The sequence below is a fragment of the Amphiura filiformis genome, chromosome 11 (genome assembly GCF_039555335.1).
Source record: "Amphiura filiformis chromosome 11, Afil_fr2py, whole genome shotgun sequence".
In the NCBI taxonomy this organism is placed as follows: domain Eukaryota; kingdom Metazoa; phylum Echinodermata; class Ophiuroidea; order Amphilepidida; family Amphiuridae; genus Amphiura; species Amphiura filiformis.
Window position 1 is genome coordinate 64,612,804 of NC_092638.1, and position 22,307 is coordinate 64,635,110.

General features: G+C 36.8%; 1 protein-coding gene across 1 annotated transcript in view; it reads right to left on the reverse strand.

Annotated features, from left to right (window-relative positions):
- LOC140165150 (protein NipSnap homolog 2-like) overlaps positions 1 to 22,307 on the reverse strand; it is a 42,935-nt gene that overhangs the window by 20,125 nt on the left and 503 nt on the right. The window contains 3 exon segments of the mRNA XM_072188591.1: positions 15,445 to 15,539; positions 16,162 to 16,207; positions 16,533 to 16,654. Coding sequence (XP_072044692.1) covers positions 15,445 to 15,539; positions 16,162 to 16,207; positions 16,533 to 16,654 — 263 coding nt within the window.

Consider the following 22,307-nt stretch of genomic DNA (forward strand, 5'->3'; position numbering starts at 1 on the left):
GGTCAACTTTGGTTGAAATCTGTCAATCCCTTGCGGAGCTACATGCAGTTGATTGCGGTTGCCAGAGGAAAGAAGAAACTAGATCTGGTTACAGATCTGGACCTAGCCGGAGCCGGAAATACCAGTCTTAAAGTTTATGGACATCTCATACCATTAACGGTGCATCACTGTAGCACGTAGGGGCTTTATCCGTCTTGCATAGGCTGAGATACAGCTACTTTTCCGTAATTTTAAACATTTGTTTGCAAATTTGACGTTTTGAACTCCTTAATGACCTTTGACCCCAATATAAAAAAACCCTGATATACACCGAGAAAATGCATTGTTATAGTTTAAATTAAAAAAATCTACTATGCTTAATTTTGGAGATAAAAATTCTTGAAGTTATTAAGCTTAAAACCGGAAATGACGTCTAAATGACCTTTGACCCAAAAAATAAAAATACCGTGCATACATTGGGTAACACTAATGCATATATGAAGTTTATGTCACTCTGGTCTGGTTACGTTTTGAGATAAAAAAAAAAGAACATATTTGATCATTTTTGGTTTTTGACCGAAGCGACCCCTTAATGACCTTTTGACCCCGAAACTGTAGACACCCCAAAGACCCTGGTTAGTAGCAATGCATGTGTGCTAATGACAACACTCTGCTATGTAATTTGTAAAAGTAGTGATTTTTTAAATATTTTTAGCTTTCAGACCGGAAATGACCCCCTTAATGACCTTTGACCCCTTATCTGTGAACACCCTATAGACACCGACTAAAGTCAAGTCACATGACATAAGCATGTCACCATCACATGTAATTTGTGGAAGAAGAAGCATTTTGAAGATATTTGCTTTTATACCGGAAATGACCCCTTAATGACCTTTGACCCCAAATTTGTGAACATCCTGTAGACACTGTATACAGACGATGCATATGTGCAAGTGACGTCATTGTAGGATGTAACATGTAGGAGTAGAAGCATTTTGAAATTTGTTGCCAGAAGAAAGAAGCAGAAGAAAGATTCGATAGCATCACAAGACCTAGCCGGTGTCCCGGCTAGGTAAAGAAAGAAGAAGAAGAAGAAAGAATTGGAAGAAGACAGAACAAGCCGACGTTCCGTCGTCGGCTTGTAACTAGAAACCGCCGTTCCATAGAACGGGTACAAGCCGACTCTTGATCTTTGACCCCTATAACTTGACCCTTGGGTCACGGATGGGGTCAACTGCTCGTGCATTGTGCTTAGGATGTCATCAGAAATATTCCTGGTGAATTTTAGCTTAATCGGAACTTATACATGGATTTTGATTTTTTTTTTTTTTTGATTGACCTTTTGACCCCTTAGTGACCTTTGACCTCAATGAAAAAAAAACCTTATGTACACCAACAAAATGCATTGTTCCAATTTTAATTGAAAAATTCTACTATGTTTAGTTGTTGAGATAAAAATTCTTAAAGTTATTTAGCTAAAAACAGGAAGTGACCCCTTAATGACCTTTGACCCCCAAAATAAAAATACCATGCATACATCAGGTAACAATAATTCATGTATGATGGTTATATTACTCTGGTCTGTTTGCATTTTGAGATAAAAAATTTTTGAACATTTTGGTTTTTGACCGAAGTACCCCTTAATGACCTTTGACCCCAAAACTGTAGGCATCCTAAAGACCCTGGCTAGTAGCAATGCATGTGTGCTAATGGCGACTCTCTGCTATGTAATTTGTAAAGACAGTGATTTTTTGAATATTTTTAGACTTTGACCGGAAATGACCCCTTAATGACCTTTGACCCCTTATCTGAGCACACCCTATAGACACCGACTAAAGTCGAGTCACATGGTATAACCATGTCCTCATCGCATGAAATTTGTGGAAGGAGTAGCATTTTTTGTGAAATCACATTTTTGACCATTATAGCTAGGTCAAAGGTCACAGCAAGGTCAAAGTCAAATGGAAGGTTTGGCCTAGCCCAGTGGTCTTTTGGGTCAAGTTTGGTTGAAATATGTCAATCCCTTGCGGAGCTAGATGCAGTTGATTGGTTGCCAGAAGAAAGAAAGAACTAGATCTGGTTACAGATCTGGACCTAGCCGGGCCGGAAATGCCAGTCTTAACTTTGACCTTTGACCGGCTATTATGGACATCTCACACCATTAATAGTACATCACTGTAGCGTGTAGGGGCTTTACCCGTCTTCCATAGGCTGAGATACAGCTACTTTTCCGTAATTTTAAACATTTTTTTGCAAATTTGACGTTTTGACCTCCTTAATGACCTTTGACCCGAATATTAAAAAAACCTCATATACACCGAGAAAATGCATTGTTACAGTTTAAATTAAAAAATCTACTATGCTTAGTTATGGAGATAAAAATTCTTGAAGTTATTTAGCTTCAAACCGGAAATGACGTCTAAATGACCTTTGACCAAAATAATAAAAATACCGTGCATACATCGAGTAACTCTAATGCATATATGAAGTTTATGTCACTCTGGTCTGGTTACGTTTTGAGATAAAAAAAAATTAACATATTTGATGATTTTTGGTTTTTGACTGGAAGCGACCCCTTAATGACCTTTGACCCCAAAACTGTAGACACCTCAAATACCCTGGTTAGTAGCAATGCATGTGTGCTAATGACAACACTCTGCTATGTAATTTGTAAAAACAGTGATTTTTGAATATTTTTAGCTTTCAGACCGGAAATGACCCATTTAATGACCTTTGACCCCTTATCTGTGAACACCCTATAGACGCCGACCAAATTAAAGTCACATGACCTAAGCATGTCACCATCACATGTAATTTGTGGAAGAAGAAGCATTTTGAAGACATTTGGTTTTATACCGGAAATGACCCCTTAATGACCTTTGACCCCAAATCTGTGAACACCCTATAGACACTGGATATAGACGATGCATTTGTGCAAGTGACGTCATTGTAGGATGTAACATGTAGGAGAAGAAGCATTTTGAAATCTGTTGCCAGAAGAAGAAAGAAGAAACTAGATCTGGTTACAGATCTGGACCTAGCCGGGCCGGAAATGCCAGTCTTAACTTAAAGTTTCACCTTTGACCGGCTAAGCGGCTATTATGGACATCTCACACCATTAATGGTGCATCACTGTAGCATGTAGGGGCTTTATCCGTCTTCAATAGGCTGAGATACAGCTACTTTTCCGTAATTTTAAACATTTTTTTTGCAAATTTGACGTTTTGACCTCCTTAATGACCTTTGACCCCAATATAAAAAAATCCTATATACACCGAGAAAATGCATTGTTACAGTTTAAATTAAAAAAATATACTATGCTTAGTTATGGAGATAAAAATTCTTGAAGTTATTTAGCTTAAAACCGGAAATGACGTCTAAATGACCTTTGACAAAAAAAAATAAAAATACCGTGCATACATCGGGTAACACTAATGCATTATATGAAGTTTATATCACTCTGGTCTGGTTACGCTTTTGAGATTTAAAAAATGAACATATTTGATGATTTTTGGTTTTTGACCGGAAGTAACCCCTTAATGACCTTTGACCCCAAAACTGTAGACACCCCAAAGACCCTGGTTGGTAGCAATGCATGTGTGCTAATGACAACACTCTGCTATGTAATTTGTAAAAGCAGTGATTTTTGAATATTTTTAGCTTTCAGACCGGAAATGACCCCTTAATGACCTTTTGACCCAAATTCTGTGAATAACTTATAGGCACTGGATATAGCCGATGCATATGTGTAAGTGACATCATCGTACTATGTAATTTGTGGCAGAAGAAGCATTTTGAAGATATTTCGTTTTATACCGAAATGACCCCTTAATGACCTTTGACCCCAAATTTGTGAACATCCTATAGACACTGGATATAGCCGATGCATATGTGCAAGTGACGTCATTGTAGGATGTAACATGTAGGAGAAGAAGCATTTTGAATTTGTTGCCAGAAGAAGAAAGAAAGATCCGATAGCATCACAAGACCTAGCGGTGTCCCGGCTAGGTAACTAGAGTAACTGTGCCCTTTGCAAGGGCACAAGGTAAGTTAAGCGGATGATTGTGACGATTTGATCAAGCAATACTGTGCTGGGTGCTGGATAGTATTAATTTTAATAAGACTGTTTCATAAATTGCCGTTTTAATGTACATTCATCGTGGAAAGCTGGCATTTTGAAAACTTGACCTTTGACCTCTGTATAACCCCTAATGACCAGAAATGAATTTTGAAATATTTAAAACATGTAAAAAATGTCATAAGGATCATTGCATTTAAATTTCAGCTCAATTGAAGCATTTTGAAAATTTGACCTTTGACCCCTTTGTTGCCCCTTAATGATCTTAAATGAATTTTTAAATATTTTTAACATGTTAAGAATGTCATAAGGATCATTGCATTTAAATTCCAGCTCAATTGGAGCATTTTCAAAAACTTGACCTTTGACCCCTTTATGACCCTTAATGACATTTAATGAATATTAAAATATTTTAAGCATGTTTAGAATGTCATAAGGATCATTGCATATAAATTTCAGCTCAATTGGAGTATTTTCGGTTAACATGACCTTTTTTGACCCCTGTGACCCCTTGGATGACCTCCGACGTTAAACAACCCATAACTTTTGTAGCCAGCTACACAATACTGCTTGTGACTGAGTTTGGTGAAATCCGATCAAGGATGTGGAAGTAGTAGCAAATTGTGAGAAGAAAGAAAGAAAGAAAGAAGAAAGAAGAAAGAAATGGCAAGAAAGAAATAAGTTAGGCTGCCCGCCTAACTTAAGAAAGATCCGGTAGCATTTCAAGACCTAGCCGGTGTCCCGGCTAGGTAAGAACTAGATATATTGCATCCCTGTAAGGCTGCGAAGTCCAGCCGTGACCTTGAAGTGACATCTGATGACCTTGAAAAGATTAGAAACAAAATTGCATTTTCGTGAAAGATGTAGGCATTAAGTTTAATAACAATCTAGCTAATAAAACAATTTGACCTTTGTTGACCTCTGATGACCTTGAAATGACCTCCATTTTGTTTTAAATCACATCAATATTATATATTCTAATTTAAAGTTAATTTGGACGAATTTTGGAATTTTACCCCTTTTAACCTTTAGGTGACCTCTGGTGACCTTGAAATGACCTCCATCATATTTTGAATCATATCGTGATCACATATACTAATTTTCATTCGAATTGGACAAATTTGAGAATTTTACCCCTTTGACCCCAAAACAGACCCTCCCCATGTTCAAGCCAAATCTGATTATAACCCTATATGCACCCAATGTTATAGTCATTCTGGCATTATTCTGATGATCAGAGCACTTAATATGCAGCAAATAGTGAATTTTAAGGTAATTTTCAGTAATCTAACCTATTTGACCCCTTCATGACCTTGAAATCCAAATCTGTGTTTACCCCATAGACACCAGCTAATGTCAATGCATATGTGTCAATCGTATCTCTGTACCATGTAATCTGTAGGAAAAGAAGCATTTTGAAGTTATTTGGTTATGTGCAGAAAAAATCCCCTTAATGACCTTTGACCCCAAATCTGTGTTTACCCCATAGACTCCAACTATAGTCGATGCCGATGACCAAGTCTCATTGCGCTACCATGTAATCTGTAAAGAAGAAGCATTTTTGGTAAAAATCGCATTTTTAGCCAAAACTACTCATGCGTGACATTTGACCCCAAATGGGTCATGTCAAATGTAAAGCCTGGTGTAGTGGAGCCTTTGCCCAAGTTTGGTCAGAATCGGTCAAATAATTAGGGAGCTAGAGCCAATTATGTAAAATGTTGACAGAAAGAAAGAAAGAAAGAAAGAAAGAAGAACAAGATATACGATCGGTTGCGGTCACCTGCGACCCATGAAAGCACAGCCACCAGGCGGTTTTGTTGATAACCGGAAGTGATCCTTAATAACCTTTGACCCGCAAAATATTACATACTGCTCAGGATGTCATAAGGAATATTCCTGGTGAATTCCAGCTTAATCGGAATTTATAAATGGATTTTGATTTTTTTTAAATTTTTAATTGACCTTTTGACCCTTTTAATGACCTTTGACCTCAATGAAAAAAAAAACCTTATGTACAACGACAAAATGCATTGTTCTGATTTTAATTAAAAAATTCTACTATGTTTAGTTGTTGAGATAAAAATTCTCAAAATTATTTAACTAAAAACAGGAAGTGAACCCTTAATGACCTTTGACCCCCAAAATAAAAATACCGTGCATACATCAGGTAATACCAATTCATGTATGATGGTTATATTGCTCTGGTCTGTTTACATTTTGAGATAAATTTTTTTTTTAATTTTTGATAATTTTGGTTTTTGACCGGAAGTAACCCCTTAATGACCTTTGACCCCAAAACTGTAGGCATCCTGAAGACCCTGGATAGTAGCAATGCATGTGTGCTAATGGCGACTCTCTGCTATGTAATTTGTAAAGCCAGTGATTTTTTGAATATTTTTTACAAATTTTTGGGTTTTTGACGAAGTGACCCCTTAATGACCTTTGATCCCAATTCTGTGGTATAACTTTTGGACACTTGCTATAGGTGATAAATGTGTGCAAGTGACGTCATGATGCTATGTTATATGTGGGTGATGTATCATTTTTAGTGAAAATCCAAGTTTTGGCCATTGACCGGAAGTGGATGACATTTGACCGGAAGTTGATCATGTGACATCTGTGGCACCACCAAGCGGTTCTACTGACCAAGTATGGTCATCATGCCTGAAAGCATGTGGCTACGATGGCTGATTATGATGTTGACAGAAGAAAGAAAGAAGAACGAGATCTGATTGCGTTCGCCTGCGACCGCGAGCGCACAGCAGTTTCACTCCCATTGAAACACGATAATTAGGTTTGCCGATTCGTGCGTGCAGTTTTTGTTTTCTCCACTGATGAAATACGCACGAAATTGACTAAACGCCACGGCTCGATCGCTGTACTGCACGCAATAATCGAAGCGGTGGGCCATGTAAGATAAAGTTGCTTTCAAACTCTGATAAAACAGTGCCAAAACAGAAAGCAAGTAAGGAGCCTTATAAGGTACATAATACTCAATGTTTTTGTCATTTATTGGAATAAAACAATGTTTTTAAGTTTGAAATTTTTTTACAATAAAATCACAAAAAAATTGCACCCTTTCACATTAATTTTATTGTTTGTCTAAACATGCAATGTAGAATCAAAGATATTTCAAGACTGACACTTCAATAAACAGTGGGGATGTATGTTACTACAAAATGAGGCGTGTTATTAACTAACTTTTGAAAAATTAGAACTAGGCCAACAGAATATGAAGAGATATCACTTAATTAAATCACCCCTTTTCACTGTTAATTGCGGCGTGTTTGCCGCAAACACGCACAAACTCGACTCTTGGCGACCGCTGCATGCATGCGATGCATGAGTAGGCCTACTGAACACGCATGTTTTACAGCATCTTGTACTGGACGCCAAGAAAGAAATAATCCAAGTCAGAACTCAGTTGTATTATGAAATCCTACAGCATATTAAATAAAAAAAATATTTAATCACTTTTACGAAATCCAACCCTGGTCCATGGACTGAGCATAGTTCAACATACTAGTTTTAGTTCTTTGCATTTGCTGATGCAACGCATGTTGTTGATGCACCGCATACACTGGCCATATTCATCATATTACTTAAGCCACGTAATAACATGTATATGCAATGTGTTTATAAATGATAACCAAGAGCTTTTTAACATGCCTTTTCATTCCAACAATTAGAAAAACAAAGTAAGGGAACAAAGAAGAAACATTACAAAAATGTTTAATTTGAAATCTCCAAAAATCGGCGAGGGCAGAGACTATAGGCCTACGTGTTATTTATTTTACTTGGCCTTAAAACATGTTCAAGTTTTGAATTTGCAAAATCTATCAGAATCACTTTTTTTTTCCTTTCGACTCAGAATCACTCTTTGTTTACAAACATCATTTCCATACAATTGGTTACACACATCATGACAGTGATCATGACCCATAGTTGACCGCTAATAACCCCAATGTTATGGTACAGGTACGCGCACATGACAGTCAATGCACTAACCTGACCGCTTGATAACCCCTAGGATAGTACAGATGCGCGCATCATGATGTACAAGCGCTACAGCATGAGTGTACAAAAATGTACCACATGCGGTATTAAATACACATGACAAGACAAGTTACAAAATATTACGAGTCAAACACAGTCAGTTTATAAATATTATAAATGTGGTTTGTTTTTATTTTAAAATCAATACAAAGGTTTGTTTTTTCTTTGGTTTGTTTTTTGTTTGATTGTTGTTTGTTTGTTTGTTTGTTTTTATTACTCTCCAAAGCAATGCAAATGGAATTCATTGTGTTAGTCACTGTTGAGTGTTGACATAATGATTTCATATAGTTTTATTATAAATCACGTGAAGAAAAATAATCTCATCAATAAATGACTAAATTATGAAAAGAAGAAAAACTATTAATAAATGCATTTTTATAGACCATGCACAATGTGCTTTTTGTTTGCTTATTGTTTGTTTTATAGAAACTTTATTTTGCTTTCCTAAATATCTTGGTTACATTTTTGTTTCTGATATATGAAATAATTTCTCAATAAACAAATTGCTTTATAATTCATATTTCCATCTACATGTAAATATAAATAAAAGTCAACATAAAAAATGCATGCTATTGTAGCAGGCCTATTCTTTGAAAAGAAATGAATTTCCTACCAAGCATGCAAGGCTTATAGTATTCAATCACTGTACAGTTTAAAAATGTTATGAACATTCTGTTGACATTTCACGGGGTCTTCATTTCATTAGAAAATTTTAGAACATAAAATTGTTTTGATAATTTGTAAACACAAGATTCAAAAAAAAAAAAAAAAAATTATATTTAAAACACTTACCAAATGATTCAGCACTTGAACTACTGTCTGTTATATTTCAATGATTTATAAAGTATCATGCAGCCTTGAGGATTCCAAACATCCAGAAATGTCTTTCTTCGTGTCAATTTCTTGTGATCAGTTTCAAATAATTATATTTATAATATTGCACATCAACATCGGATGAATTTGTTTAATTTGCCGTTGTATTTATTGTAGCTCTGAAATGAGCTGTATGGAATTTTTCTCTGCTTTTATAATCCTTCCTTACAAGGAATGGTTGAAACCATTCTAATATTATAACTTTCTAAACCCGTCTCGGGCTTCAACAAAGCTGTCCTGTAATCTCGTTATTTTCATTTGTCCCGTTTGTCCAGCAGATATCCAATAAGCCCAATTCTTGTCTTTCTAGATCCTCTGTAAAATTAAAAAAGAATAGAAAAACAAAACAAACATAAATATATAAAATAGTTAAGAAGAGTCATCTATCTTGATTTATACCAAGGAAAAAATTGTTCATACATTCAATTATCACATACAGTAGACTAGAGCTTCAAATGACAATGAGAACAGAAAATAACATGTAGCTGATTTCTATAGATTTTTAAAAAGTAGGGCCTATATTAATATTTTTTAAAGAAATTAAAACAGACCAAAGTGGATATTCAATTATCACTAGGCCTACAAGCATGCAAGTTGGCTGCTGCTTGTTGCATCTAATAGGCCCAATCACTTACAAATATGATGCCGAAATTTTTATTGTAAATTCTATGAATTGATCATTCATGTTGGTATTTCTTCCCAATTCCCAGTTTATTATTAGATGGGCCGAATCAGTTAAACCAGCAAATAAATAGATAATATAATAGTAGTATAAAATAATAATTTACATCTCAAAACACCAACAACATCATAAAACTTACCGTATGCATATTCCACAGTGCACTGAGTGAATGTCCTACGCAGCGGTCCTGTTCAGTGAGCTTGCCGGCTTGTCCCGAGTGTAGCTGTGTGGTATGCCTATCTCTTGCCGTGTTACGCACGCATTGCTATGGCTGCATTGCCGTGCAGATGTTCTTTCTGGTGAAAAATGACCGCACTTTGGCGTTCCGTTCTGATACAAATTGCGATGGCCTAGAAAAGATTTTGTGTTCCTTGGTTATATTAGGCCCTGTTCCGACTATAGCATGTTTCTCAAGTCTCTGTTGAGGGACTTAGTAATAATATCGGTGTTCCAAAACAAGCATCATTGTACAATATGCATCATGACGATGTATGTGTCATTCGAAGGTTCACAAACAAACTTGATTCCATCAAATTTAGAAAAAGCAGAATTGATGTCATTTTACCCAAAGGCGTAGCACCTTGTAATCTACGGTAATCTTTGATTTCAAGTCATTTTATGCTTTGGTTCACGTATTAGATCCCTGTAAAATGGGACTCCTATATCCACTGCGCCGATTAGCGAATCCGCTCTGTTGACCGAGAGGGCAATGCCCCGTGCTGAGTCGAGTCAAAGTTGATATCGAACGTATGCGGGCGCACTCCATTTTTCTGTTTGGATCCGCCGTGAGCATGCACAGCCAGCAGGGACAAATGAGTTATGACCCCGAATCTGTGAGAACCGGAAGTGATCCCTTAATTACCTTTGACCCCGCAAAAATATTACATAGTGCTTAGGATGTCATAAGGAATATTCCTGGTGAATTTCAGCTTAATCGGAACTTATACATGGATTTTGAGTTTTTTAAATTTATGATTGACCTTTTGACCCCTAATGACCTTTGACCTCAATGAAAAAAAAAAACCTCATGTACACCGACAAAATGTATTGTTCCAATTTTAATTAAAAAATTCTACCATGTTTAATTGTCGAGATAAAAATTCTTAAAGTTATTTAGCTAAAAACAGGAAGTGACCCCTTAATGACCTTTGACCCCCAAAATAAAAATACCATGCATACATCAAGTAACACTGATTCATGTATGATGATTATATTACTCTGGTCTGTTTACATTTTGAGATAAAAATTTTTAAACTTTTTTGATAATTTTGATTTTTGACCGAAGTAACCCCTTAATGACCTTTGACCCCAAAACTGTAGGCATCCTAAAGACCCTAGCTAGTAGCGATGCATGTGTGCTAATGGCGACTCTCTGCTATGTAATTTGTAAAGACAGTGATTTTTTGAATATTTTTTACAAATTTTTCAGACTTTTACGGAAGTGACCCCTTAATGACCTTTGATCCCAATTCTGTGAAGGACTTTTAGACACTGGCTATAGGTGATGTATGTGTGCAAGTGACGTTACGATGCTATGTTATATGTGGGAGGAGTAGCATTTTAGTGAAAATCACGTTTTGGCCACTGACCGGAAGTGGATGACATTTGATGGGAAGTTGATCATGTGACATCTGTGGCACCACCCAATAGTCCTAGTGACCAACTATGATCAACATGGCTGAAAGCATGTGGCTACGATGGCTGATTTAATGATGTTGACATGATGTTGACAGAAAGAAGAAGAAGAACGCGGTAAAAACAATGCACAGCGCCGATGGCGGCTGTGCAAGAAACCACTGGGATTCAAGAGTCCAGCCGTTGCTCGGCTGGACTAAAGAAAGACGAGGTAAGTTAGGCGGATGACTGTGACGATCTCATCAAGCAACAATACTGTGCTGGATAGTATTAATTTTAATAAGACTTTCATTAATTGCCGTTTTAATATAGGGGCCTACCTTGATCGTCGAAAGCTGGCATTTTGAAAACTTGACCTTTGACCTCTGTATGACCCCTTAATGACCTTACATGTAAATGAATTTTAAAATATTTAAATCATGTTAAGAATGTCATAAGGATCATTGCATTTAAATTTCAGCTCAATTGAAGCATTTTGAAAACTTGACCTTTGACCCCTTTATTACCCCTTAATGACATTAAATGAATTTTAAAATATTTTCAACATGTATAGAATGTCATAAGGATCATTGCATTTAAATTTCAGCTCAATCGGAGCTTTTTGGAAAACTTGACCTTTGACCCCTTTATGAACCCTTAATGACCTTAAACGAATCTTACAATGTCTTTTAAATGTTTAGAATGTCATAAAGATTGTTGCATATAAATTTCAGCTCAATTGGAGCATTTTGGAAAACTTGACCTTTGACCCCTTTATGACCCCTTAATGACCTTAAATGAATCTAAAAATATTTTTTAAATGTTTAGAATGTCATAAGGATCATTGCATTTAAATTTCAGCTCAATCGGAGTATTTTCGGTTTAAATGACCTTTTTTGACCCCTGTCACCCCTGCATGACCTCTGACGTTAAACAAATCCATAACTTTTGTAGTCAGCTACCCAATACTGCTTGTGACTGAGTTTGGTCTAAATCCGATCAAGGATGTGCAAGAAGTAGCAAATTGTGAGAAAGAAGAAGAAGAAGAAGAGGAAAGAAAGAAATGGCAACTAGAGCAACTGTGCCCTTTGCAAGGGCACGAGGTAAGTTAGGCGGATGACTGTGACGATCTTTGACCCCTTTATTGCCCCTTAAATGACCTTAAATGCATTTTAAAATGTTTTCAATATGTTTAGAATGTCATAAGGATCATTGCATTTAAATTTCAGCTCAATCGGAGCATTTTGGACAACGTGACCTTTGACCCCTTTATGACCCCTTAATGACCTTAAATGAATTTAAAATATTTTTTGAATGTTTAGAATGTCTTAAGGATCATTGCATTTAAATTTCAGCTCAATTGGATCATTTTGAAAAACTTGACCTTTGACCCCCTTTATGACCCCTTAATGACCTTCAATAAATTCTAAAATGTTTTAAACATGTTTAGAATGTCATAAGGATCATTGCATTTAAATTTCAGCTCAATCAGAGCATTTTCGGTTAAAATGACCTTTTTTGACCCCTGTGACCTCTTGGATGACCTCTGACGTTAAACAACCCATAACTTTTGTAGCCAGCTACCTAATACTGCTTGTGACTGCGTTTGGTCGAAATCCGATCAAGCATGTGGCAGTAGTAGCAAATTGTGAGAAAGAAGAAAGAGGAAAGAAAGAAATGCCAAGAAAGAAATAAGTTAGGCTGCCCGCCTAACTTAACTAGAGTAACTGTGCCCTTTGCAAGGGCACGAGGTAAGTTAAGCGGATGATTGTGACGATCTGATCAAGCAGCAACCAGCAATATTGTGCTGGATAGTATTAATTTTAATAAGACTGTTTCATTAATTGCCGTTTTAATATACCTTGATCGTGGAAAGCTGGCATTTTGAAAATGTGACCTTTGACCCCCTTAATGACCTTAAATGAATTTCAAAATATTTAAAACATGTTAAAAATGTCATAAGGTTCATTGCATTTACATTTCAGCTCAATTGAAGCATTTTGAAAACTTGACCTTTGACCCCTTTATTGCCCCTTAATGACCTGAAATGAATTTCAAAATATTTTCAACATGTTTAGAATGTCATAAGGCTAATTGCATTTAAATTTCAGCTCAATCAGGGCATTTTGGAAAACTTGACCTTTGACCCCTTCATGACCCCTTAATGACCTTAAATAAATCTTAAAATGTTTTAAAAATATTTAGAATGTCATAAGGATCATTGCATTTAAATTTCAGCTCAATTGGAGCATTTTGAAAAACTTGACCTTTGACCCCTTTATGACCCCTTAATGACATTAAATGAATCTTAAATTTTTTTTAAATGTTTAGAATGTCATAAGGATCATTGCATTTAAATTTCAGCTCAATTGGAGCATTTTGAAAAACTTGACCTTTGACCCCTTCATGGCCCCTTAATGACCTTAAATAAATTTAAACGTGTTTTAAACATGGTTAGAATGTCATAAGGATCATTGCATTTAAATTTCAGCTCAATAGGAGCATTTTCGATTAAAATGACCTTATTTGACCCTGTGACCCCTGGATGACCTCGGACGTTAAACAAATCCATAACTTTTGTAGCCAGCTACCCAATACTGCTTGTGACTGAGTTTGGTCGAAATCCGATCAAGGATGTGGGAGTAGTAGCAAATTGTGAGAAAGAAGAAGAAGAAGAGGAAAGAAAGAAATGGCAAGAAAAAAATAAGTTAGGCTGCACGCCTAACTTAAGAAAGAAATAAGTTAGGCTGCCCGCCTAACTTAAGAAGAAGAATTGAGAAGAGACAGAACAAGCCGACATTCGTCGTCGGCTTGTAATCAAAAGTTATTTTTACTTGATATACAGTACACACATTGTTATGTATTTCTGCAGACTGATGCCCTCAGTGAATAATGTTGTGGATGATGACTATGAAAATTATGTGTTCATTTTGTGTCCCTCTTTACCTTCAGAATCTAGTGGAACTGATTCTGCGCAGGTGTGTTCAAGTTGACTTTTTAACCTAGATACATCTGATATAATTTGGATACATACATATGTGACCATCCTCCACAACTGAGCCCGGATGTCGCCAGTGCCACTATTGAGATATGCTCCATTGAACTTAACAATAAACAATAGGAAACAAAGGAATTATTGACTGTTTTATTGATTTTTCACTACTTAAATGTCAAGTGCTATAGACATGATATACATCATTTTAAAGCTAATTTCAAGCAGAATATTTTGCTTGAATATCTCAAAAATGATGATTGGCGACTTCAGGGCTCAGTTGTGCTGGATGGTCACATATATACATATTGGATAAACATTCGGCGCAATCCTACCAAGTTATGATATGTGGCAAAAGTTAAGCTTGCAGAGTTTCTTGTGTCTTGTCACGTTGTGAATGATTTATTTTTCAGTCGTCAGTAACCTAACCAGCAACAAATCAATGTGTGCGGTTGTAAACAGCATATATCGAGTCTAGGTACTTCTTAATAATGCTACCAGCTGTCAACAGTTACTTGTTGACTTAAATTTAAACTGTCTCCTTAACGACACTTTCAAATCACCTGTAACTTGCCTCCTTAATGACTCACTCAGTTCAAAAAACACAATGTGGTCTAGGTCTACATCAAAATTAATGAGCAATGAGCTATTCAAGTTGAAATTCATACATCCCTTATGGAAGACATGACCTTAATCTTCCACACAGGGGGGTATAGATTTCAAATAGAGTCACACATACATGTATCCCCTTTTGAAATTCAAACTCCCAGTGTGGGAGATTAAGGTCATGTGTTCCATAGGGGGAGAAGGTCATGTTTTCAATTCCACAGGGGGAATATGGATTTCAACTGGAATAGCCCAATCTCTCAACAAGGACAGGGGCAGTTTCAAATTTCCAGGAGTCGACACTCGTTAAAGCTGTAATATGGATTCATTCAACTATATATATATCTCGATCCACAGTCTGCAACCAGGTGAAGATAGTCTTGATGTAAAAAAATCATGACCTGATGCACATCACAGACTCACTCTCGCTGAGGAAAGATCGGAGGGCCATCTGAAAAATTACAAGGTAGGAATATATTCATATGTTTTGGATCAATAGTTAAACCATCACTTTTACCAGTAAAGAAGTTTCATGAAAGATCTAAATTGATAAGGTTGTCCTACCTGCTTGATCCTGATGACCAAATGCTGTGCTCCAACTACCAAACAACTTGCATGGGTATTCCTCATGTTCATGTACTCTCCTCAAATGATGATCTCTGAAAGCAATTACCCATATTACATACATGATAAAGACACAATTGATACCTGTGGACAAAATATGTTAATAATCTGTGAAGTTTGACACATGCTGAGTACTGATACTGTATCAGGGCTAGAATTTCGAGCGAGAATCCTCGAACTGATTCTCGCAAACAAATTTGCTCAAATCTAACTTGATCCTTGGTATATTTTTTTACAAATGTTTACGCTAGGGTAGTGGTTTCCTTTCTGGGAACTTGAACGTTGTTTGAAATTTTTCTGCGAGGGCAGAGCACGGCCATAAACCATGGTGGGGGTCCAGAGCTGGCTTATGCAGCAAAGATTAAGTGAGAATCAAATGACTCACAAATAACTATAATTTAAAGAATCAAGCTTCATTTTCCACAAAGGTATACAATTTGCTTTTCATATGAACCTTAATACATGTATATGGTTTACAAGCAAGAATACCCTTTTTCACAAATTTGCTTGTTTTAGATACTCTATTCACTTTACGTACATTGTCTTGATCTTGAAAATGACCCATTTTAACATGAATTTTTGTTCAAGGATGATACACCCTAGGCAATGACCAGTGACCTCCCGGGCAACTGAAAAGTCTTGTATCTTGCTACTTACGACAATTTGATGTAATCTCCCATTCTGTCTGGTTTGATGTTGTGAACTGTTAAAAAGGAAAAAAATATACAGAATGTTAAAATCATTAGGTAAGCTTAAAACTCAAGCTAAAATGACAAACTATGAACTAGTAACACTGACTTTTGGTTCACTTCCAGGTTTCCGATGCAGATTTTTGCCAATTATTGATGCTATTATCGACCATGTAAGCAACTTGGTAGGCTTACTACACAAGATAGCATGGAAATATCAGCATTTTTGAAACATCTTGGTTGAAAAAAGTGGTGGGGGGCGTTTATTTGAGAGGGGGCGACTATTTGAGGAAATACGGTATATGGAAACTACCCTGATGTCCTTGTAGTATGACTTACCTTGTAACTCGTAGACTACATTTTTATTTGTAAGTATCGATGCATGGGCTGACTTTGGTGGCTCTACCCTCCTCACATGTAGTAACTTACTCCACCAGTTGTCTGGACCATTTGCATAATTCCTACGGGTGAAACAAAAATGTAATGTAAGATGTAATATAAATTCAGTGTTATTATGATCAAACATCTGACATTATTACCTGAAAAAAAATTTATTCTATTACAAGATTGAGTAATTTCTTAATGATGTTTTATTTTTTACACATAGAATATATTAGTTAGTTCCTCTGGAGTCTGGACAGGATTGTAGAGGTCTCCGAATCCCATCAGTGCTTATTATTTTATTTCACCTCCCTCCATCCCCCACTCCTAGGTGTCAGGATCATATATAGACAGAGAAATGATAGACCCTACATAGGTGTAAGGGTTATATTATTTCAAGTACAAAATGACATTAATGTTAGTAATGTTTATATTTCAAATAAACACATCAAAATTTCTCAACTTCAGTTCAAATGGCTGAACTCTTGAAGAGTATATGACTGAGCTTGTCCACTACATATTCATGCAGTGTGCAAATTAACAAAAAAAAATCAGGTCATCCAGCGGATGACCAGGTCATGAAATCTGGTCATCCGCCAAAATTTTTGGTCATCCGTAAATTATTTTAAAGTTAAAAGTTAATTTAGAACTTTGTATATATTAAAAACACATTTTGTTAAAAATCGAAGATGAATGATCCTAGCAATTAGCTCTAGGTCAAGTAACATTCCATAAGGGAAAATATTTTAAAAAAAAGTTTTTATAAAGTATGGGCATCCGACGGATAACAGTATGGGCATCCGACGGATAACCTGCAGTGAATTTCTGGTCATCCACCAGTAAATCTGGGCTTCAGGATGACCGGATGGCCACTTAATTTGTACACTGTATTCATGTGGCACCTTTTTAATAAAATGCTCTAAAAAGGTTTAGGAACAGCACTATCCAGTCTAGGCAAATATGATGGATTGGTTAGTATCACAGCCTGTCAATATCTTGCGAAACCACAAACTCACTAACTTCAACTTGCAAAATAAAACCTATATTACAAAATAAAACTTCTACTTTCAAAATAAAACCTATTAATTACTACCGATCCTTCAAAATACTTGCAAATATTGGCAACTAGCGGGGGCCCATGCTTCGCGGGCCCCCGCTAGTTGAGTGAACAGGAGCGATCACTAAAACGGGAAGAATCACTGAACAGGTGACATGATATTTTGGCGATTATACCATGCCGAATAGCAATTTTATTATTCCCCTCTCCCTTCCACACAAACGCCAAGATAAAGTAAAGACCAAGAAGAATAGAATTCGAAAATAAACATACAACTGTAGGCCTAAGCATGAAGGGTTAAATGTTGTTTGTATTTTGATGCAAATGAGTTTTTCTACATGTTATTTTCTATTTCCATGTTATTTATCTAACCCCGTTCCTATTATTTTTAATCTGAATCAGTGGCGTAGATTTCTTTTTGACATGGGGGTAGGATTTTGCATGTGTTTCGCCATTAAGGGGTGCAATTTGGTTATGTGAAAATTCGCCATTAAGGGTGCATTTCAGAGGTGGTCAGACGCGGGTGGAAAGCACTTTTGTGTAAGAGTGACCCCCGGGAATTTAACAGGCTATTGCGACAAATCAGTTACTCATTGAAGAAATTGAAAGATCTAGTAAGGGCTGTGCACTAGTAACTATGAGCCCCCCCCCCCCGGGTAAAATTTCATGGCCTGCCAAAAGTTGTTTGCTCCGGCCTGCTAAACAGCTATAATATCGTTGCCCCCCCCCCCTGGCACATACCAAATTTTTGGATCCCAATTTGCAAACCTAAAATGGTTTAGATCAAGGTTTTCTTTAAGCATTTTGCTGAAGGGTATTTTCAAATTTTTTTGACTCTTTCAATTGTGAATTTTTCCTCTGAAGGAGTCAAAAACATTGCCCAATGGGTATTTTTATAATATTATTTTTGAAGACATTTTTAACAATATGTGTGTTTTTGGAGCCATAGGCGTAGCTCCGGGGGGGGGGGGGGAATCTCCCCCAATATTTAGCCTGGGGGATGGTCCATACAATCATCCCCCAATGTTGATGCCTATATGTGGGTTTCTGACCAAATTAATTAATTAATTAATTTGGCCATTTTAGCCCCAAAAGTGCAAAATTTTGCGCGCTTCGCGCGAGTTTATTCCACTTTTGCACCATATTTCAACAGTTTAGCTTCAAAATGGCAAAATTTTTTGTACCATAAACTTATTATTTTTCCAAAAGGTGCTGGACCCCCCCCCCCGAGTCAAAAAGAAATCGACGCCACTGTTTGGAGCAGTGGCGGATCTAGAGCAGTCAGAAGGGGGTGAGGGCAATTTTAGAAGGAAATAATAATATTTAAAAATGCCCCCTGAGAAGTAAGAAACTTTTGCAAAATGAAGACCTAATTGAAGCAATTTGGTGGATCATTTTGGCACTATTAATGTGTAAAATGTTAGTTTAAAAAAGTCAAACATTTGTGAAATGAGCAGTCCATGGAGTCTTTTGTGGACGGCAAGTTGTCGAAAGCAGAAGTGAAAGTGGCCATTTGTGATGTTCCCCCCCCCCTTTGAACTTGGAAAATTTTGCAAAATGAAGACCTAATTGAAGCGATTTGGTGGACAATTTTGGCGCTATAACTGTATAAAATTTAAGTTTGAACAGTTGAAAAGCCGTAAATTGTGAAATGACGGTCCATATAAAGCCTTTTGTTGTCACGTTTTCCCCATTAGACCTATAAAATGTGTTAAACATAGGGCCTAAATTGGCAAATGTCGAAAGCAGAAGCGAAAATGGTCACTTGTTTATCCACTACCCATGGGGGTGTCTGAGGGGGATGTTCCCCCCTGAGAGGGAAAATTTTGCAAAATTAAGGGGTACTACACCCCTGATCAATTTTGTACCTATTTTTGCATTTTTCTCAAAAATTATAGTGCATTGGTGACAAGTAAGATATGTATATTATAGGGGCAAGGACTACAACTACTGCACTGAAAATTCAGCAACTCAAGGCAAGTAGTTATTGATTTATTGATCGAATATTGGTTTTCCCTCATTTTTGACTGTAACTCCACAACTGTTGTCTGTATTGAAATAAAATTTCCAGTGCAGTAGTTGTAGTTGTAGTCTTTGCCCCTATAATATACATATCTTACTTGTCACCAATGCGCTATAATTTTTGAGAAAAATGCAAAAATAGGCACAAAATTGGGCAGGGGTGTAGTACCCCTTTAAAGTCCAATTGAAGACATATTTGGTGCATCATTTAACCAGAAAAAAGGCCCGAACCCAATTTGCAAGATTTCAAACTGACACTATACAATTTTAGAGACTTGCAATCACTAAAACATACATGGATCGATGCTGCCGAGAATAAATGCACATTATCGGGTGTTTCTCTATTCAAATCTTGCAATATCTGAACACATACGTTTTCAAGATTTTGTACGCATTGGACTTTGGGACTATGGATTTGAAGGAGTAAGAAACGTGCCTGAACGCGTAAATACGCGTGTTTTTTTGCGTTAAAGTAATCCCTGGTTTAGATATAGGTCTATGCCTATGGGGCCTATTGAGAGCACAGCGAGCTGGAAAATTTGCATATATTTAAGCGTTTTCGTACTGTTTTCCTAAGCCATTTTAGAGTGAAATCTACATGTAGTTATTGACTTATTGTATATTATTTTTTTGTCACTCATATGCCAGAATTGGCTGGTCTCTATGTGAGAGTGTGACGTTAATAAAGATTAAACTAAACTAAACTAAACTAAACTTTGTCGAACAAGCTTTATTTTGTTCCAAAAATCCATGTTTTTATCACAATTTTTGACGTAAAAGAGCTAAATGCAAAAACGGTGATGCAAACTCAAAAACTTTCACGTACAATGTAGCACGAGCGCTTGATGTACGCTTGTTTTGGTAATTTACACTCGCGTATCAAGCATTTTCAAGCACGTTTGACAGTTTTTTACTGCGTGACGCAACTCTGCATTTATTCAAGACAGGGAATTTCTCGAAAAAAAATTCCCTCATTTCACAAATTCTTTGCTATTTTCCACTCATCTGATCATTTTTTATCATCATGTGACGGAAGTGATGCCAATTTTATGAACGATCATTTTTTTAATAATAGTTTTTTGATACAATAACGACCTCCCTAGTAGAATAGCCATTTTCAATTGTTTTCAAAAAGTTGGTTTAACCATGTTTTTAACCATATAATTTCCCTCATTTATTGAAGCCCTGTCCTCCTTCCAATATTAAATTAAACCTCGACTTCAATTTCAAAGTGTTTGGCAACAAAATAACCTTGAATCTTGATGCAAAATTATGTATAAAACCAGGGAATAAATAAAGATTGGGAAGCGTCACTCGAGGATAAATGTAATAAAACTATGGATGCCGCCATTACCCTGCCATCGCGAGGGCCTGGAACACTACCGCGATTTCTACCGCTGCATCGCGCCTGTGCTCAGCGTTCAAGAAATAAAATCACCCGTGAAAATCACGGCTTGCTGCAACCAAGGTTAGACCTTTTCAAGCCTGCTACAGTGTATTTTTTTCAAATGTTGAATAGCTGTTTTTAATGCTTTTAATAATATTTTTAGCGCATCCATTAACTTAATTTATTAAGGGTGTACTACACCCCTAGCCAATTTTTTGCTTATTTTTGCGTTTTTCTCAAAAATTATAGCGCATTGGTGACAAGTAAGTAAGATATGTATATTATAGGGGCAAGGACTACAACTACTGCACTGAAAATTCAGGAACTCAAGGCAAGTAGTTATTGATTTATTGATCAAATATTGGTTTTCCCTCATTTTTGACTGTAACTCCACAACCTTTGTCTGTGCTGAAATAAAATTTCCAGTGTAGCAGTTGTAGTCCTTGCCCCTATAATATACATATCTTACTTGTCACCAATCCCGGGGGGATCACTCGCATACCAAAGTGGTATTACATGCATGCTCATCCCAGCACCTCAAAAATGGACCCTAAATGGCGTAATCAGTGTGGAAAGATTTCACCCCTTATTGGCGTAAGACTCTGTAAAGCTTACCCCTAAGAAACCCGTAAGAAACTAAAATGGACCCCTAATAGGCGTAAATTATAAAACAAACCCACTGAAGTTGAAAAAATATACCCTAAACGTCGAAACTTTACCTGAAAAGCACCCTTTTTTCTAAAACGGCGACGCCGCCACAAGGCCAAAAATCAACCCTTTTTCGATGTTTTTGGGGACGAGCATGCGTACCACTTTGTTATGCGAGTGACCCCCCCCCGGGTCACCAATGCTCTATAATTTTTGAGAAAAATGCAAAAATAGGCACAAAATTGGACAGGGGTGTAGTACCCCCTTAAATACATCAAATCGACCAACAATCCCACTCTCCAGACCAAGATTTATACAAGAAAAATACTGTTTCAATCACAAAAATTAACCTTAATTTCGCGCTTATACGTAAGACTTGGCAATAGTCTATTCAAATATCGCCAGCTCGAGGTGATTGACCCTTGATGATTGACAGTCGGGAACGCGTACTGTTACGCGTAGTCATGGTGCTGGCACTGGCACTGCTGGGCGCGTTCGGGGGTGCCGGTCGCCAGCACCCCCTTTTCCCAAGATGGCGGCGCCCATGGCATGCTGGTACCAAATTTGTGATTCCCTGCAACTTCTGTATAGCATACCGTAGCGTGCAAATTTGCCCGTA